The following is a 16,524-nucleotide window of genomic DNA, read 5'->3' on the forward strand; positions in this document are numbered from 1 at the left end:
TTTTAGCAGATTAGCAAAAAATAATAAGATTTGTGCGCATAGCCACTTTCTACGTTCCATATTAACCGAGAAATCGCACTTTGAAAAATTCGGATTATGACGTCATCCACCGCAGTAGTGACACCCTTTGTTCCTTCCACCTTGCTCTTAGAGTACCTATATTGAGAGAGTATGGCCACTGGGGTTACCACCTCTGATTGGCTCAGCCATCTTAGGCTGAATGGAGCCCTTAGGACCCAAAAATGGCGAACGCCATAAATTAATGTAATGCAAAATGACTCAAAATGTAGTTTTCTTTGCTTATCGTAACGAGAAATTTACCCAAATGCACTATTGCGACATCTTTACTTATTTTTAAGGCTAATCGTGTGCAATTTTTGAGAAAAATTATCGTAGATGTAGTAAGGTTGGCAGCAAGTGCGGTTGGTGATAACCGTCAAAAGTTGGCCATGACCCCCCTCCCATCCACAAAAACCAAAACAAAGCACCCCCATTTTTGGGTCCTAAGCCTCTCCATGGGGCCCAGTGGCCATACTCTCTCAATATAGGTACTCTACTTGCTCTCATCCGAGTTTCTCGAAAAATTCGGATTATGACGTCATCCCCGGCAGTAGTGACACCCTTTGTCGCTTTCATCTTGCTCTCATTCGAGTTTCTAGTTGACCAACCAGTGCAAATGAGTGTATCTTTGCTTAATATAATAATAATAAATCCATGGTGGAAGAAATCATGGCATGCATAACCAAGGTGGGTGACGTTATAAACCGAATTTTTTAAAGCGCGATATCTCGGTTAAAATTAAACGGTAAAAGTTGCTGATCGGAGAGTCCTCATTATTTTTAGCTGATCCATAAGAATCAAGCATCAAAACACGATTCTGTGACCAGCGGAACTGACCCGTTGATTTCCGATGATTCAAACGTAAACGAAGAAAACATAACCTCCAAACTCCGTATTGTAAAATGTATTCAGTCATCAGCACGAGCATTTTCCATTACAAGAGACACATGGTCGTATTCTACCACCGCGGAGCGAGTAGTACAAGGTTACGCGTCTGTTTACATTTTTTTGAACCACCGAAACTGCGCGATATAGAGCTAGGACGTAGCTTCTAGATCAGTCTGTGAAGCACCCGGTCATCAGATCCGACCGAACAACCAACTCCATGCTCCTTTTGTCTCGTCTTATCCGCAAGGCAAATTCAAAATTTCAACAATCGGGTTGATGAAAACAAATGGGGAAGGAGATTTCAGCAACCTCGACGACTTCACACGTTTCCCCACTCGAGAAATGACGCCCCCTCCCCCCCCCCCCCCGGGCACCCCGCCCAAGCAGAGATGGAAAATTTCATTTTATTCGAGTGAAATTTTATGAAATTTATTGAAACTTTTGGGGGTACATTCAGGAGGCTAGGAAACGCCTGGAAACAGCGATTCTAAATTTTGAAATTTTTTACCCCGAGCCTAAAACATTCGCGCGTTACAAATGTTTTCGTTCAGTTTACACGGAGAAAAAAACTTCGTGCGTGGGACCCAAAGTTTAGGTTTTATGGATCTCTGAAGTTTTCGGATTGAGCATCTGAACACTTAAGGTCTAGTTGCCGAAGTTCAGGTCAGACATCTGAAGTACTTCAGTTCTCACATATGAAGTACTTCAGATGTGAGAACCGAAGTTTTTCGGTTGTGAGAACCGAAGTACTTCTGATATAAGAACTGAAGTTTCAGATGTGTGATCCGAACCTCGACCTTAAGTGTTCAGATGCTCAATCTGAAAACTTCAGAGATCCATATGACCTAAACTTCGGGTCCCACGCACGAGGTTTTTCTCTCCGTGTAGAGGTTAGGATGGGGGTTTTCTCTCTAAACTCCCCTTTTTGCCCCCTCTTTGTGTCTGGCACCTTCAGTAGAGTAGCACAATACCGCAGCATCAACAGTAAGACCATCTGAAACGCTTTCAGACCTCCAAAGGTTTAATCAATAATTCTAAAAAAAACTAATAAATTTCACATGTGAAATTTATTCGAGCCTTATGAAATTTCACTTTCTATCTCTGCGCCCAAGTCTTCCGAAAATTCCTATTTTGCGAGGAGAAATCAGGCAACGTTCGGATCTCGACACGGCGTTTTTCCTGAGGTCGGCAGCGTGGTCTCGCGAGGCAACGGTGCGGTTGCGTGTACCTCGTACGGGCTTCAACGGGGAGAAGTGCCGGTTTTCCAGGAGTATCTGGCAACAATGCGCGGCGGAAAGCAGAGCCGCAGCAGCGATCGCCGACTGCACAGGCAGAGGCACAGCACCGTTCAGCTTCCTCCTTTCTTTCTGACCCAGTGACCTACTACTTCCCAACCTGCCCGCCCGCGGCCCCCCGCCCCCTCCCCCGTCGCCACGTCTCGCTCCAGCTCCACCGATCCTCGCCGCCACGCCTCCCCGCTCCGCCGCCGACGCCGAGCCGGGAAACCAAATCCGGATCTTTTCATCGGGGAACCAGCAGTGACGACCAGATTTTCAAAATTCCACCCGTCTAATTTTGATGACTGGACAACGTTTCTACATGTCCGGAAAGTCCGGAAATAGTACTGATTTTTCCAGGGCGGTTCAAAAAGGGCAGATTTTCAAAATTCCACCGGTCTAATTTTAATGACTGGACAAGGTTTCTACATGTCCGGAAAGTCCGGAAATAGTACCTACTGATTTTTCCAAGGCGGTTCCAAAAAGGCAGATTTTCAAAATTCCACCGGTCTAATTTTAATGACTAGACAAGGTTTCTACATGTCCGGAAAGTCCGGAAATTGTACTGATTTTTCCAAGGAGTACTGAAAAAGTGCGGAAATTGCGAAAGAAGGTCTGTAATTTTTTCCATTTTTTTGTCATTTTTGTCGCAATTTGAGCGAGAAATTCAAATTTTGGAAATTTTTCGAATTTCATCAAATGGAGGTACTGAAGAAGTTCTGAATTTTTCTGTTGAGGAGGTACTCAATTTCTTGAGAATTTACTGAAGAAGTACTGTAAAAGTACTGATTTTTGACCGGCCTGTCGTAGTAGACACCCTGCTGGAGACTTTGCAGGTGTCTGAAATTTGATGAATTTCGTGTTTGAATGGACGCTACCAAGAGAGCTGAACACGAGGATAACCTTGGTTCATAAATTGAACACTTATTGGGGGAAAAATGGCAAAATGATCTAATCTGCTAGAATACATGCGTTTAAATGGGGAATGCCGACAGATGACGTCACTAGGCCGCGCATTTTCTCCCTTTTAAATCTATTTATATACTGTTTCCCATGGCCGAAAAAATTATGACAAATACCATAAAATCAGCTCTTTAAGCACTTTCAGATGAAGCGATAAAAAAATGTGCGTACAAATTCTCTATTGAACGCTTCCATCAAAACCGCGGGATCTGGGAGTCTACAAGTCCGGTGGACTGAGGATTTCGTTAAGCCTTATCCACACGAGCGCAGTTTCGGCGAATTAGTACCACGAATGGGGGGGGGGGGGGGGGGTTCGAGGAACAAGTTATGGGTAAGTTGTAACACGTTTGCCGAGTTCGCGCCGAGTGCCTCGAACCGCGCTCGTGTGGACAAGACGGAACTTCACGGAAATCAGAAAAAAGTCATTTTGACGATGACTGGAAATAGGCTGTGAGTTTAACAAGAATGCGCCAAGTCGCACTTTGAAGACAAATGAATGAATGAGTAAAAAAACAAGAAATAATGAGTTGGGAATAGTTTAGAATTCAACTAGGTCGTAAATCCTCCGTCATTTGCGGTGAAATTACCATCGCAAATTGTTTATTTTCAGCACCCTGGTAAAAATTGGCAGTAGAATCTGTGTTTCAAAATACCGTAGACCTACAGCCGGCTGTAATATTTCCAATAGCTTCTATAGCCGGCTACACAATTTCTTATAGCCTTTTATATGCGATGGCGATTAAGCAACAGCCTAGCGATAAAATGTCTGCTAAACGTTACTAATTACGGATGCTAGGACTTAATGAGTTTTTGGACTACCGCTCTCTTTTTAGGCCGTAGTATCTTGATTTATTTTGCGAGGAAAGCTCCGTACTTTTGAAGGAAGCCTGCCATTCCTGATATTTTGGAGCGCCTTCAATTTCGTATGATACTGTGCAATACCTCTGGTGTGAAATAGTTGCTTCAAGCGCCGTGGTACGCTGCGGCGCGGCACGGAGCAGCGGGCGGGCAGCCAGCGCGAAACGCGCACTGGCGCCTACAAACCTAACAGGGATACTTCACGCATTGCGCAATGCGTGAAGTATCCCTGTTAGGTTTGTAGGCGCCAGTGCGCCGCCGCTCCGCTTTGTGTTAGGCTCTAATATTTAATCCCGTGGAGTCAGCGTTTTTCAACTCATGACTTTGAAATGTTTGCACACTCTGAATGGATTATTCTCATTTTAATTGATGAAAAAAAAATATGTATTAAAGGAAAATATAATGTGTGTTTTGTAAATATTAAGGTGGTTCCGTGTCAAACTTAATGATTTCCAAAGCACACGAATTTCTACACAATTTCTTATTTCCTTTTATAGCCGATGGCAAAAAAGCAACAGCCAGGCGACAAAGTGTAAAGCCCGGCGATAGGAACTATAGCCCGGCTGTATAATTTTTTATCGCTTCGTGAAGACCGGCCGTATGATTTTTTCCACTTTCTACAGGCAGCTATATGATTTTCTTTCGCCTTCTTAAGTCGGCTATAAGAATTCCTATGGTATTTTGAAACACAGCTCCTATCGCCAGTTTTTACCAAGGCACTTTGAATGCACATTTTCGACGTAAAAAGTCGTGGAATTTTGATAATGCTAGTCAAGGTAAAACTGGAAAAGTTAGATTTTTCCTCGGAATTTCCCTTGTAGACACCCTGATTCATTGTGAAACCAAATTACTATCGTGCTACCACGGGTAAATAGTAACAGCCCAGTTTTCTTCAAAATTCGACTTATTTGATCGCGATGAACTGAGCGGTTCCATTAAAGCAGCGAAACACACCATATTTGCAAATTGTAGGTTTCAGGAACAGTAACTCCGAACTTTCCCGCGAGATAGCAGTATCTCCCACTTTCGTGTGCAAAGTGGCACATTTTAATGCTGACTACCCGCCTTAGAATTTTTTCATTTCTCCTTTTTGTTATTTTATGAACATTATTCACGCAAGCATGTGAAAGATTGCACATACTGCTGTCAAACATGAAACCTCAAAGTCCCTTCTTTTATCGGTGAAGGTGAATTTCTTTGTCTTTGATCACCAAAACAATTATTTTGGATGAGTATAGACAATTTAACGAGGACGGAAGGAATTGTTCAGAAAAATTCCGCTCAGACACCTTTTGGTCCATTTTTCAAAAAGTCCCAATACTTTATTTCTAGAGTTACGACTCTCTCCGGTTATTCGGCAGAGATATTATACAATTTTCCGGAGAACTAGGAAGCTGTATGTTCCAGGAACTCCTCAGGAAATAGATGATGCCATAGTAACACCAAGTATTGATCGCGTTTCCAAGCTTGGAAAAGCTTATAACACCTTTCAAAATGAGCAAATAGAGATTCGAAGTTGAAGCACCAAATTAGGACGTTTCTCATCGGGTATCTGCTTGTGGTGGTCGCACGAAGTGGCGACTCATAGTGGAAGGAATCCGTGGCGGAGAAATCATATGTCTTCATTTCAAATTTGAAGGAGCAGGTGCATTTAAAATATTTTTGTATCCCATCGCATCGTTTCCCCCAAAATTTACTCATTTTTGCGGAAGGACAACAAACATGATCACGACAACAATTATTATGAAAATGTATGGCCATCTGGTTTGGTATTGGAATCTGAAGATGGGCTGGGCAGTCGTCTGAATTTCATAGTGTACACACATAATTAGCGTTTTTAAGTGTTATATCTGTTGGAGATAAAAAAAATTGAATGATGTCCCCTGGAATTCCACCAATTTCAATCACAAAGAGAATAAGAAATCTCATTTTTCTCAATCTGGTCGTTTATAAGGCAAAACTTATGACTCAGCTTGATTGATTCAGACCGCTCCTCTTTCGATCATCCGAGGTTTGTGACGTCGAGCCACTTGAGAGTGAGAATAGTTCAAAACGTCCTAAGTGCCATCAGCGACTAGATTGTTGATCGGTTAGTAAACCCCTACATCGAAAAATAGCATTTGCAAAGTAGGGATTTATTCTGCTGTGCTAAGGACGAACACCTTACGAGCCTTTTATAGCGTTCGTCAAGAAAGGGATTTATTCTGCCGTGCTAAGGAAGAACGCCTTATGAGCCTTCAGCGTTCGCCAAGGAAGGGATTTATTCTGCCGGGCTAAGGAAGAACGCCGTATGAGCCTTTAGGCGTTGCCAAATTTCCTTCGGCAAAATACGAATTCCCAGCCATGTGCATATTTTGGTCCCGATTTTGTGGAGAATTTCATCCACAATTCAATCTACAGAATCTGAAAATTTCAAGGAAAAACATGCATGAATTTCCTCAAGAATGAATATCAGAAATTATGAAATCAGGAATTAGCAGTCATAAATCAGGATTTCTCTAAATGAAAAAAAAAGAAAAAAAAAAAAACTATAGACACCCTTGTTAATTCGAGTTATTTTCATCCAGATTTGTTTCAAATCCATTCGAATGGCTCAGACCAACCGATTACTGCTGAGCTCCAATCCTCGTCGGTGCCCTGAATTTTGCGCGTGATGTGCTGGTCACACGCTCAAATTCCCATCGATTTCCGATCAAATGGTGACTGGATAACTATCGACCGCCATCTTGGTCATCATTTTGATCAGAATTTGACGGGAATTTGATGGTGTAACCAGGCCATGACGCGCAAAATTCAGGCATCGGACTGATGACCTCCACATTCAAGCCACATTCAGCTCTCATATTCAGTGTATGATTCCGGCTTCAAACGCCCACGCAGGACGTGACGACGTGACGGCGGCCGAGATGTTTCGGTGTCCCTCTGCCCACTGGAAGCTCGCACTTTCGATAGCGCGACGGGAGCCGAAGCCTCACGTCAACGTGTACGTGGACGTCACGTCGCGCGTCGACGACTCCACACCCTCGCGATTCCGGCGTCGCGGCGCGAGTTCATCGTCCACCGCCTCGACGACGCGTTTCGGATCCCGGCGCGGCGCGGCGCGGCGCGGCGTTGCGTCGTCGTCGGCGAAAAGCGCGTCTCCGGGCGGGGGTCTCGGTCGGGGTTAAGTGGTTTCCGCGGTGTGCTGCAGTGCGGCGCCGCGCCGGGTTCCCGCCCTTTTCGTCGCTCCTAATTGCTCGATTTCGACTCGGCCCGGAGCGCGTTGCACGATCGCCCCGGGCCACGCGACAGGACGCCCCGCGCTGTGGTTTTCGGCCTCAGAACCGCGCCAAAACTCGAGTTCGAAAATGATCTTTGACTCCGGTCCATCAGACCCGGGTGTAGGGCTTCTAATGCCTTTGAATCGAGGATGCATTAGAAAACGGAAAAAAGTGGAATATAAAGAAGAAGAAGAAGAAAGTGGAAGAGGAGAAGAAGAAGGAAGAAAGAGGAAGAAAGTGGAAGAGGAAGAAGAAGGAGAAGAAAAAGAAGAAAGTGGAAGAGGAGAAGATGAAAAATAATAAGAAAGTGGAAGAGGAAGAAGGAAGAGGAGAAGAAGATAGTGGAAGAGGGAGAAGGAGAAAGTGGGAGAGGAAGAAAGTGGAAGAGGAAGAAGAAAGAAGAAGAAAAAGAAGAAAGTGGAAGAGGAGAAGAAGAAAAATAAGAAGAAAGTGGAAGAGGAAGAAGGAAGAGGAGAAGAAGAAAGTGGAAGAGGGAGAAGGAGAAGAAGGAGAAAGTTGAAGAGGAAGGAGAATGATAAGAAAGAGGAGGAGGAGGAGGAGAAGAAAAAATATTGGAAGATGAAGAAGAAGAAGAAGAAGAAGAAAGTGGGAGGAGAAAAAGGAGAATGTGGAATTGGAAGACGCCAAATACATTTTTCCGTCTCCTCTCATTTTTCGTTTTCCTCGTCCTTCGCTTTTTCTCCATCTGCAACTTGGCCGCCCGACTCGGAAAACAGGCTGGAGTCTGAAGGACTATATAGTCAGTGTTTCAATGAAATCGAGCGATTTCAGCTGTAAAATAGCTTCGGCCAGGTGTGGAGGTCGAAACCCAGTGCGTCGGGCGTCACAGTCACTGCTTGTCGCGCAGGGATGGCGATTTTTAATCGATTGTTCGAGGTCGAATAAAAATCGGGATCGATTTTTCGAGCCGAAATCGAATCACTGAAACGAATCGAAATTTCCTGCGTCTATGTGTCACCTGAGGCCTAGATTCTGTGAAACCCGAGTTTCATTTCAAGTTCGGTTTTAGTAGTTGCGTTTTTGGCGTTGAACTTGGGTTTTTTAATATTAAGAATCGATTTTTCATAGGATTCTAAAATCGACTCGATTTACATTGAAAATCAGATCGATTCCCCGAAATCGATGTGTTCGAAAAAATTGCAATTTTTCGGTTCGGCCCGGCAACGCTGACGGCTCCCCGCGTCAATTTCCCCATTTCCCCCCTCTGAAAGCAAAGCTCATTCAGCGCGCCACTTAAATCACTCACTCGGCTAGCGCGTTGCCGCTTCGAGCCTCGAGCCGCGTCACGGATCACTCATCGAGGTCGATCATAAATGACGTCACGTATCTAGAGAAGAAGAAGAAGAAGAAGAAGAAGAAGCAGCAAGTGGAGACGAAGAAGATGGAAAAATGTATTTGGCGTCTTCCAATTCCACTTTCTTCTTTTTCTCCTCCCACTTTCTTCTCCTTCTTCTTCATCTTCCAATATTTTTTCTTCTTCTCCTCCTCCTCCTCCTCCTCCTTCTTCTCATTCTTCTTCCTCTTCAACTTTCTTCTTCTTACTCTCCCACTTTCTCCTTCTTCTTCTCCTTCTCCTTCTTCTCTTACTTCTCTTACTTCTTCTTCTTCTTCTTCTTCTTCTTCTTTATATTCCATTTTTTTCTGTCTTCTATTGCATCTTCGATTCATTAGAAGGAAGAAGGACAGAGGAGAAGAAGAACAGAGACACGACTATCTAGAGACAGCCACGTTCCGAGGGATACAAAACTCACGCAATCGCATGGAGCTTTTAAAAATAAAAATAAAAATAAAATAAGAGGGGGAATAATAAATATTTTGGAAAATTTAGGGGCTATAATCTCTTTTGGGGGCACTCATCGAAAATAAACTTTTTTGAAGAAAAAAAAACCAGATTTTGATTCTCATGATTTTTGCGACTGTCGACAGGAGATAGTCCCTAGATGAACCCGTTCTTTTTAAATCAACTGACGGGGGTCCGAAAAGCTGGCCTTGAGAGCGCGAAGCGCCCCCAGACCCCCTAGAATCATTATATCAACGGAGAAAGAAACCAACGCGATCACTTGGAATTTTAATGTGTAAATCATTCTTCACACAGAGGAGAAAAATTAGGGAGGTTTTCAAGAAATGGCGTTGAGTATTTTTCCATTTTAAAAATAAAGTATGATTGAAAGTCTGCATCGTCGCAAAGCAAGATACGCGTTCCTGCAGTTTCACCATCAATTTGTGTATGCGTGCGTCGCAGGCAACAAGTAAGCGGCAATAGTTCGCATCGGCGCACAGTGGATCGAGTCAATGGGAGAGATTGGATAAAATTTGGAAACTTTGAAAGCTTATAACTCCGTCCATACGAAACTTTGAGGATCTAAAAGTGGTTTCATTAGTTTCCTCGTGAAATTTCTTTCCCGAAGCACCCTTCAAAATTAAAAATGTGGTGAAATAAACAACAGAATTTGCAGTTTTAGTAAAAAATTCCATGTCTGACCTCTCTGATTGACTCGATCCACAGTGCGATGTGTAGAGAGCCTCGAAATCCAGAGCACCATCTCGATCGAGAGCGCCTTCGCTCTCCCGTGATACCACCAGCTTTGCCTAGGAGTTAGTTTAGTTGCTGAACCTAACCAAACCTAACTCAAGTCATTGATTGCAACGCGCGCACTCGCGAGTGGGCCAGCTCCAGCTGGCATCGTGGATTCGTGGATTTGACGATAAAAAAGAAGTTTATTTCAACGATTGATGATGATGATGGTGGTGACGTGTGTAGCCATGGTGTACCTTAAGGTGGAAGTTGAAATCGGCGGCGGAAAACCCAGTTCGGGATTAAACTCATCGCTTTTCAGTTTTCGATGTCAAGCTTTGTTTTCGCGCAATTAGGAAGGAACATTGGATCATGAATGTTTCAAGCCATAATTCTCAATATAAATGATGTTACAAGCGTTTGAAATGAATTGTTTCTAAAGTTGACGACGACACCAACAAGACTCATTCCGACGTTTTTGTCTGAATTTCGATCCATCGTCTTGTAACTTTGGATTGTTCTGAGACAGGTCAATTTTTGAAATTCTTCGGTTATTTCTGTGGTAATCCATTCAACGCGATTTTAACTTTTCTAAATCTTAGAAGTGTGAGGAAATTTCAATTTCTTTGATGACCTACAATTTCCCAATTTGTTGGTTGAATTTTTTTTAAAATTTCACTGAATTTTATCGGCAGCTCAAAGAAAATTCAGTAAAATTTTCAGACAGCTTCGTCAAACAATTTCTCTGTAAGAAAATAAAATGGCGGCGGAAAGTTTTAAACGTCGCATGACGCTCGTGATACTATGGCCGGAAGGTGACTAATATAACGTTATTTCACGTTATCTGGTCCTTGATAACGTTATCCTTGATAACGTTATCTGGGCGCACTATTTCGGCTGCTTTCGCACTGTCTCTGCTATTTTGGCCCATTTCTTTTTATTTTTTCCCCCAATATTAATGCACATTTTGCTTGACTTGATGACATAATGTAATATGTCAAAAAACTGAGCGTATTTTATTGTCTGTTTCAGGTATGACACGAGGAAATGGCTCCAAAAATCCGGCTGCCAGAGGTAATTCCGCGGCGTTCGTCCTGGTCTCGCACCGCTGCGGCGAAACAGCGGTGAACCCAAGCCCCGTTCAAAAACATTCCCAGTGATTTACATTTTTTTTTTCTTTGAATTTTTTGTTTCTCGTCCCCTTTGTTTCTGTTAATCGTTGCGCACGCAGTCAGCCACGAGCCGTGGCCTTTGTTATTATTTATCTAATCGACTAAGTATTAAATACCGTTTATACATATTTTATTTTTTTTACTTACAGTAGTTAGTTGAATTTTTCTACGAGTTGTTTTCCACGGTGACGCGTTGAGGTTTCTGTCCGGGAATGCGTTGCGATCGTTGAGTGTTGCCTATCCCACGGTGCGTTCGCGTTCATGTAACAATTCAAATTTCCCGCGCTTCAACGATGGCAAACATGAGCGGAGCGAAGGAGTACGTGACGGTGAGCAGTTTCTACCAGAACCAGTCGGTGTTCGTGACCGGAGGCACCGGTTTCATGGGCAAAGTCCTCGTCGAGAAGCTCCTCCGTTCTTGTCCGGGGATCAAGTTCATATTCCTCCTCATGAGGCCCAAGCGTGGCCAGGATATCAAAGCCCGCCTCGAGGAGCTCATCAACGCACCGGTGAGTAGTCCATATTGCCTACCTCTTCTTTCTATACTGCCGTGCTAAGGAAGAACGCCGTATGAACATTCGAGAGTTGCCAAGTTTCCTTTGATAAAACGCTTATTTTTTAGGAAAATTATGAATATTTTTCCTTGAAATTTTCAGGAACTTTAGATCAAAATACGAACAAAATTCTTTGAAAAATTGGAAGAAAAATATTCGTAAGTTTACCAGGGAATTCATGTTTTATCAAAGACGATTTGGCAACGCCTGAAGGTTCATACGGCGTTCTTCCTTAGCACGGCAGTATAGTTCCCCTTCTTTTTGTTTCCTTCCTCTCTTTTCCACGGTGTCTACTGTACGGAAAAAGTACGGACACACTGAAAAAGCGCGGATTTCGGAAGGTTGGTACGGAATTAAGCACAAAAAAGATACGAATTTTCCGTGGGAAGGTACAGAAATTCGAGATTTTCGTGATTCTCGCGAAATTTTAGACAAGGAAAAGTACTCTTTTCGCAAATCCCCCACACATGCCAGAGCTCCATCAGGGTTGTGTGATGAATTTGAGATAAGAATATTAATTGGACTGCATTTTGCAATTTGGAAATATAAATTCTAGCCCGGTTGAAAAACGACGGAAGTGCCATTAGTTTCCCTATGCACATTAGTGTTTTTCCAGAAGAGCCAGAATTTATAGTTCCAAATTGCAAAATGCAGTCTCATTGCCACCTCGCGTTGATTTTTTCATATTTTCGATAAACCGCCTCAATGCGCCTATAGCGTTACGTGACGCAACCCTGAACGCTGCCCTGTAATGTACTGCCGTGCCAAGGAAAAACGCCGTATGAACCTTCAGGTGTTGCCAAATTGCCTTATTTGATAAAACGCGAATTTCTCGGTTAACTTATGAATACAACCCACCCCCCCCCCCCCACACACACACACAATTTTTCAGATACAGCACTATCTCTCTGTAGCGGCACTCTCCGTAACGGAAAACTCTCTGTAACGGATGTATCCACCGGTCCCTTGACGTTCCTATACGTTCCTCCAGCCCTCTGTCTACCGGATCCCTCTCTGTAGCGTACGAACCTTCCGGTCCCTTGAAGTCCGCTACAAAGAGAGAAGAGTACTGTAATTTTGTTCGCAATTTCACCTAAAGATTCTGAAAATTCAAAGGAAAAATATTCGTAACTTCCCTCAAGAATAAACATTTTATCGAAGGAAATTTTGCAACTCTCGAATGTTCATACGGCGTTTTTCCTTAGCACAGCAGTGTAGCCTCAGACCCCCCTTCCCCGTTAGCGTTACATATTTTATGAACGGTCCTTTTTCTTCTTCCAGAGTATCTAGAAATCCTGAAAGCTAACCATATCGGGAAATATCAGGAATTTTTCTCTTATATTCCCATTACCCGCCGATTTTCAGGTAAACGGAGTTTTACTAGGTATAACACTTGTTTTTTAGCACCCACAAAAAGCATTTTAGTTTTGGAAAATTGGTTTCACAGAAAATCGGTGGATAATGACCACATTGAGGCCAATTTTGCCTTCATCTGCACAAAGAAATTAGAAGTACCACATTAGGCACCTGAATGAAATGATTTTCCGGTCCCATCAGATGCAAGACAAAGGGACCAGTTTGACTAGGAAATTGTGTTCCTCTCACGTTGGTATTGGGCTTATTGTAACTTGCTGCAAGTGCGTCGCTATTGCTAGGTGATGCTGAAAAATCAGCACTTTACCCAATTTAATCCAAGTAAATGCAACATTTTATCGCACTACCTGACAACCTCGGGCGTTGCCTTATTAGCAGCGATTCCCGCGAGTTGGCAACACGCCTCCATTTCACTCCATTATAAATAATCGATTGTTTTACATGCATTTAATTGGGGGAAGCTCATTGTTGTCAAACTTCAAGAAAAGCCCATTTGCTTATTAACAATATATCAAGGCGCCCGACAACTTGAAAACTATATGAGCTTCCTCCAATTTTCTGACGTGTTCATTCCCTCAAGTTCTCCCTTCATTTGCGACAGTTTTTATATGTTTCCATTTTTTATTTCTGCTTTTTCCTCTTTTAGTATGGCTCAATTGTTTCGTGTGCACAGAGAGTAATAATTTTTCCTCCTTTATTGGTTATGATTCAATTGTTTAATGAGCGTAGGAGAGTAATAATTTTCCTTCTTTTACTCTCTCTCAATTTCTCACTATCTGAGCCTGTAGTTAAGGTGGTTCTGAGTACGAATAAAAACCTCTGCATATCAATCACCCGGATTTTTTTACCTCTCCGCATCGATAGAGAAAGCACTGTCATCAGAGTTTTTATTGATCGGGATGAATCGGGTAATTTTTATTGGCGGGAATTTCAGGCTTGGAAAGGAACAGAAATTTAGGGAAGAACTCTTGGTAAGGAGACATTTTGATGTGTCTCTTGTGTGATACGGACTACGGAAATGCTCATTGCTGGCGCTTTGGAGAACATTTTATATATTTTGTTGCGCTTAAGGTGATTCGATGAACGCCATATTTTGTGTCAAAACGACATGCGATACACCGCATCGATCGGTTCCATTTTTTCAGCTACTCGTCAGTTTTCTCGAATTTTGAGATCGCAATTCTGTTGTCAGGAGACGAGAGAATCCACTCACCAATTTTGAAAAACAAATTCAACTTAATATTGGCGTGGTTTTTTTTTTAGTTATAGAAAATATCGCATTTGAGTGCAGTTTCGATATCAGTATCGAATGCTATATTTTTCCTCCAAGAAAACCACGCCTTCATTACATTGAATTTGTCAGTCAAAATTTGCAAGCGAATTCTTTAGTCTCCTGACGACAGAATCCGATCTCAAAATCCGAGAAAAATGATGAGTAGCTAAAAAAATGGAACTAATCAATGCTATATGGATTGCATTTTGCAAAAAGGAACCACGAGTATTCCAATGTCGCTAAGATTGTGCAACTTGTTTCGCCTTGCAATTATAAACTGATCATCCGAAGAAGTTTTGTATATACTCCCATTAAACTATAAATTCAATACGAAAATTGCCATAGTAGATTCAACTTTTTGCAAGGTTTCAGCAATTTTATTGCAAGGAATGTATGTTGCACAATCTTAGCAACAATGGAATGCTCTTGGTTTCTTTTTGCAAAATGCAATCCAAATGTCGCATGCCGTTCTGACACAGAATATGGCGTCCATCGAATGCTTAACGTCAGTTTTATACAATCTTACCTGTTTTAAGTTAGTTTAGTTTGCTGTAACTCATCTGTGCAATGGAATGGACCACTTCTCAGGAAAAGTGTTTTTGTGCCGAGCATCCTCAACGAAAGATTAGCGACGCGTGGCAAGAAATTTAGTCGCACAGAGGGCCCCATCGCACCCTTGTGTTCTGATAATTTTGATAATGCTGTTTATGATCGGACGGCCTCCTGCCAGCCTTAAGGTGGAACATAAATAACACTAACCTAAAGTTAACAACCCTTATTCTGGTCATATCCTTCCCGATGAAAATCTTATGGACTAAAAATTTTAAACCAAAATCAAAGACTAATGATTAGCCTAGCCATAGAAAGCCTAGCCATATAAAATTATTAAATTGTTATTTATCTCTATATTGAAAAAATAGTGTTTTGTTAAACTAAATAATTAATTCAATTAACAATTGTTTTAAAATTATTAAATTGTTATTTATCTCTATATTGAAAAAATAGTGTTTTGTTAAACTAAATAATTAATTCAATTAACAATTGTTTTAAAATTTTTAATTATCTTAATAGCTTCAGTATCACGCTTTATAAATTTAAGCTATTAAGCTATTGATGGACGCCATATTTTGTGTCAGAACGGCATGCGATATATCGCTTCAATTGGTTCCATTTTTTCAGCTACTCGTCATTTTTCTCCAATTTTGAGATCGCAATTCTGTTGTCAGGAAACTAAAGCACTCACTTACCAATTTTAACATAGAAATTCAACGTAATAAAGGCGTGGTTTTTTCAGAGAGAAAACATAGCATTCGATACTGATATCGAAACTGCACTCGAATGCGATATTTTCTCTCGAAAAAAAACCGCGCCTTTATTTCGTTGAATTTCTTTGTTAAAATTCGAGAGTGCTTTAGTTTCCTGACAGCAGAATTGCTATCTCAAAATTGGAGAAAAATGACGAGTAGCTGAAAAAATGGAACCAATTGATGCGATATATCGCATGCCGTTCTGACACAAAATATGGCGTCCATCGAATCACCTTAAGCCCGTTCCAGACGACCAAAGTAGAGCTCCCAAAGTGGCGTCACGTGATGCCACTTCGATAGCTCTACTTTGATTCTCTTAAACGGGCTTTAGACCTACTGACGAAATTCTAGAATGTTATAACATTCTGTGTAACATTCAAATGCATTATTCAAAGATCGTAGTAAATCTTTTCCTCTGGCAATTGACACCACGGCAACTAAGACTCCGAACTCTCTAAAGCTTTAAAAATTGATAACGGGGAAAAGGAGGGTTAAGTGGTTGACCTCGAATAGACCAATCATGAGCGATCGATCTCAGCAACTTCAGCCTTCTCTCTCAACATCGGAGCTACCTCGCTTCCACTCATCGAGTCTTGTATGGGAGCGTTCATAAAATACGTAACGCTTGGGGGAGGGGGGGGGGATTATAAGCCTTCGTTACAAGAGGGAGGAGGGTCGTCAGTCCCAGCGTTACGCCGTTACGTTACCCCCTCCATATATCTTACTCTATGATTTGAAGTCTTTAGAGCACTGAAAAAAAAGTATGGTAACATCTACTATAAGTCTACTCGATTTCTTACACAGTGATACTATCTAGTGAAAGTCACTGGAATCAAAGTAGTTTTTACTAGAACTCTGGTGAAACTTATCCTATATATCCTGACCAATGAGACCACTTATAGAACTTCTAAGCCTTGTATAAACGGAGTTATAAGCGTTTAAGATTTGCAAATTTTGTTCGACTTCTCCTATTGACTCGATCCATTGTGCGTCGTCAAGGGA

General features: G+C 42.1%; 1 protein-coding gene across 3 annotated transcripts in view; it reads left to right on the top strand.

Moving 5' to 3' along the window:
• Nucleotides 1-16,524, top strand: part of LOC109032467 (putative fatty acyl-CoA reductase CG5065) — a 79,870-nt gene that overhangs the window by 50,029 nt on the left and 13,317 nt on the right. For all 3 annotated transcript variants that reach the window (XM_019044614.2, XM_019044615.2, XM_019044616.2), the window contains one exon: nt 10,875-11,523. In XM_019044614.2, coding sequence (XP_018900159.1) covers nt 11,308-11,523 — 216 coding nt within the window. In that variant the 5' untranslated portion in view covers nt 10,875-11,307. The remainder of the gene's footprint in view (nt 1-10,874; nt 11,524-16,524) is intronic.

This window comes from Bemisia tabaci, chromosome 2 (genome assembly GCF_918797505.1).
Source record: "Bemisia tabaci chromosome 2, PGI_BMITA_v3".
Taxonomy (NCBI): Eukaryota; Metazoa; Arthropoda; class Insecta; order Hemiptera; family Aleyrodidae; genus Bemisia; species Bemisia tabaci.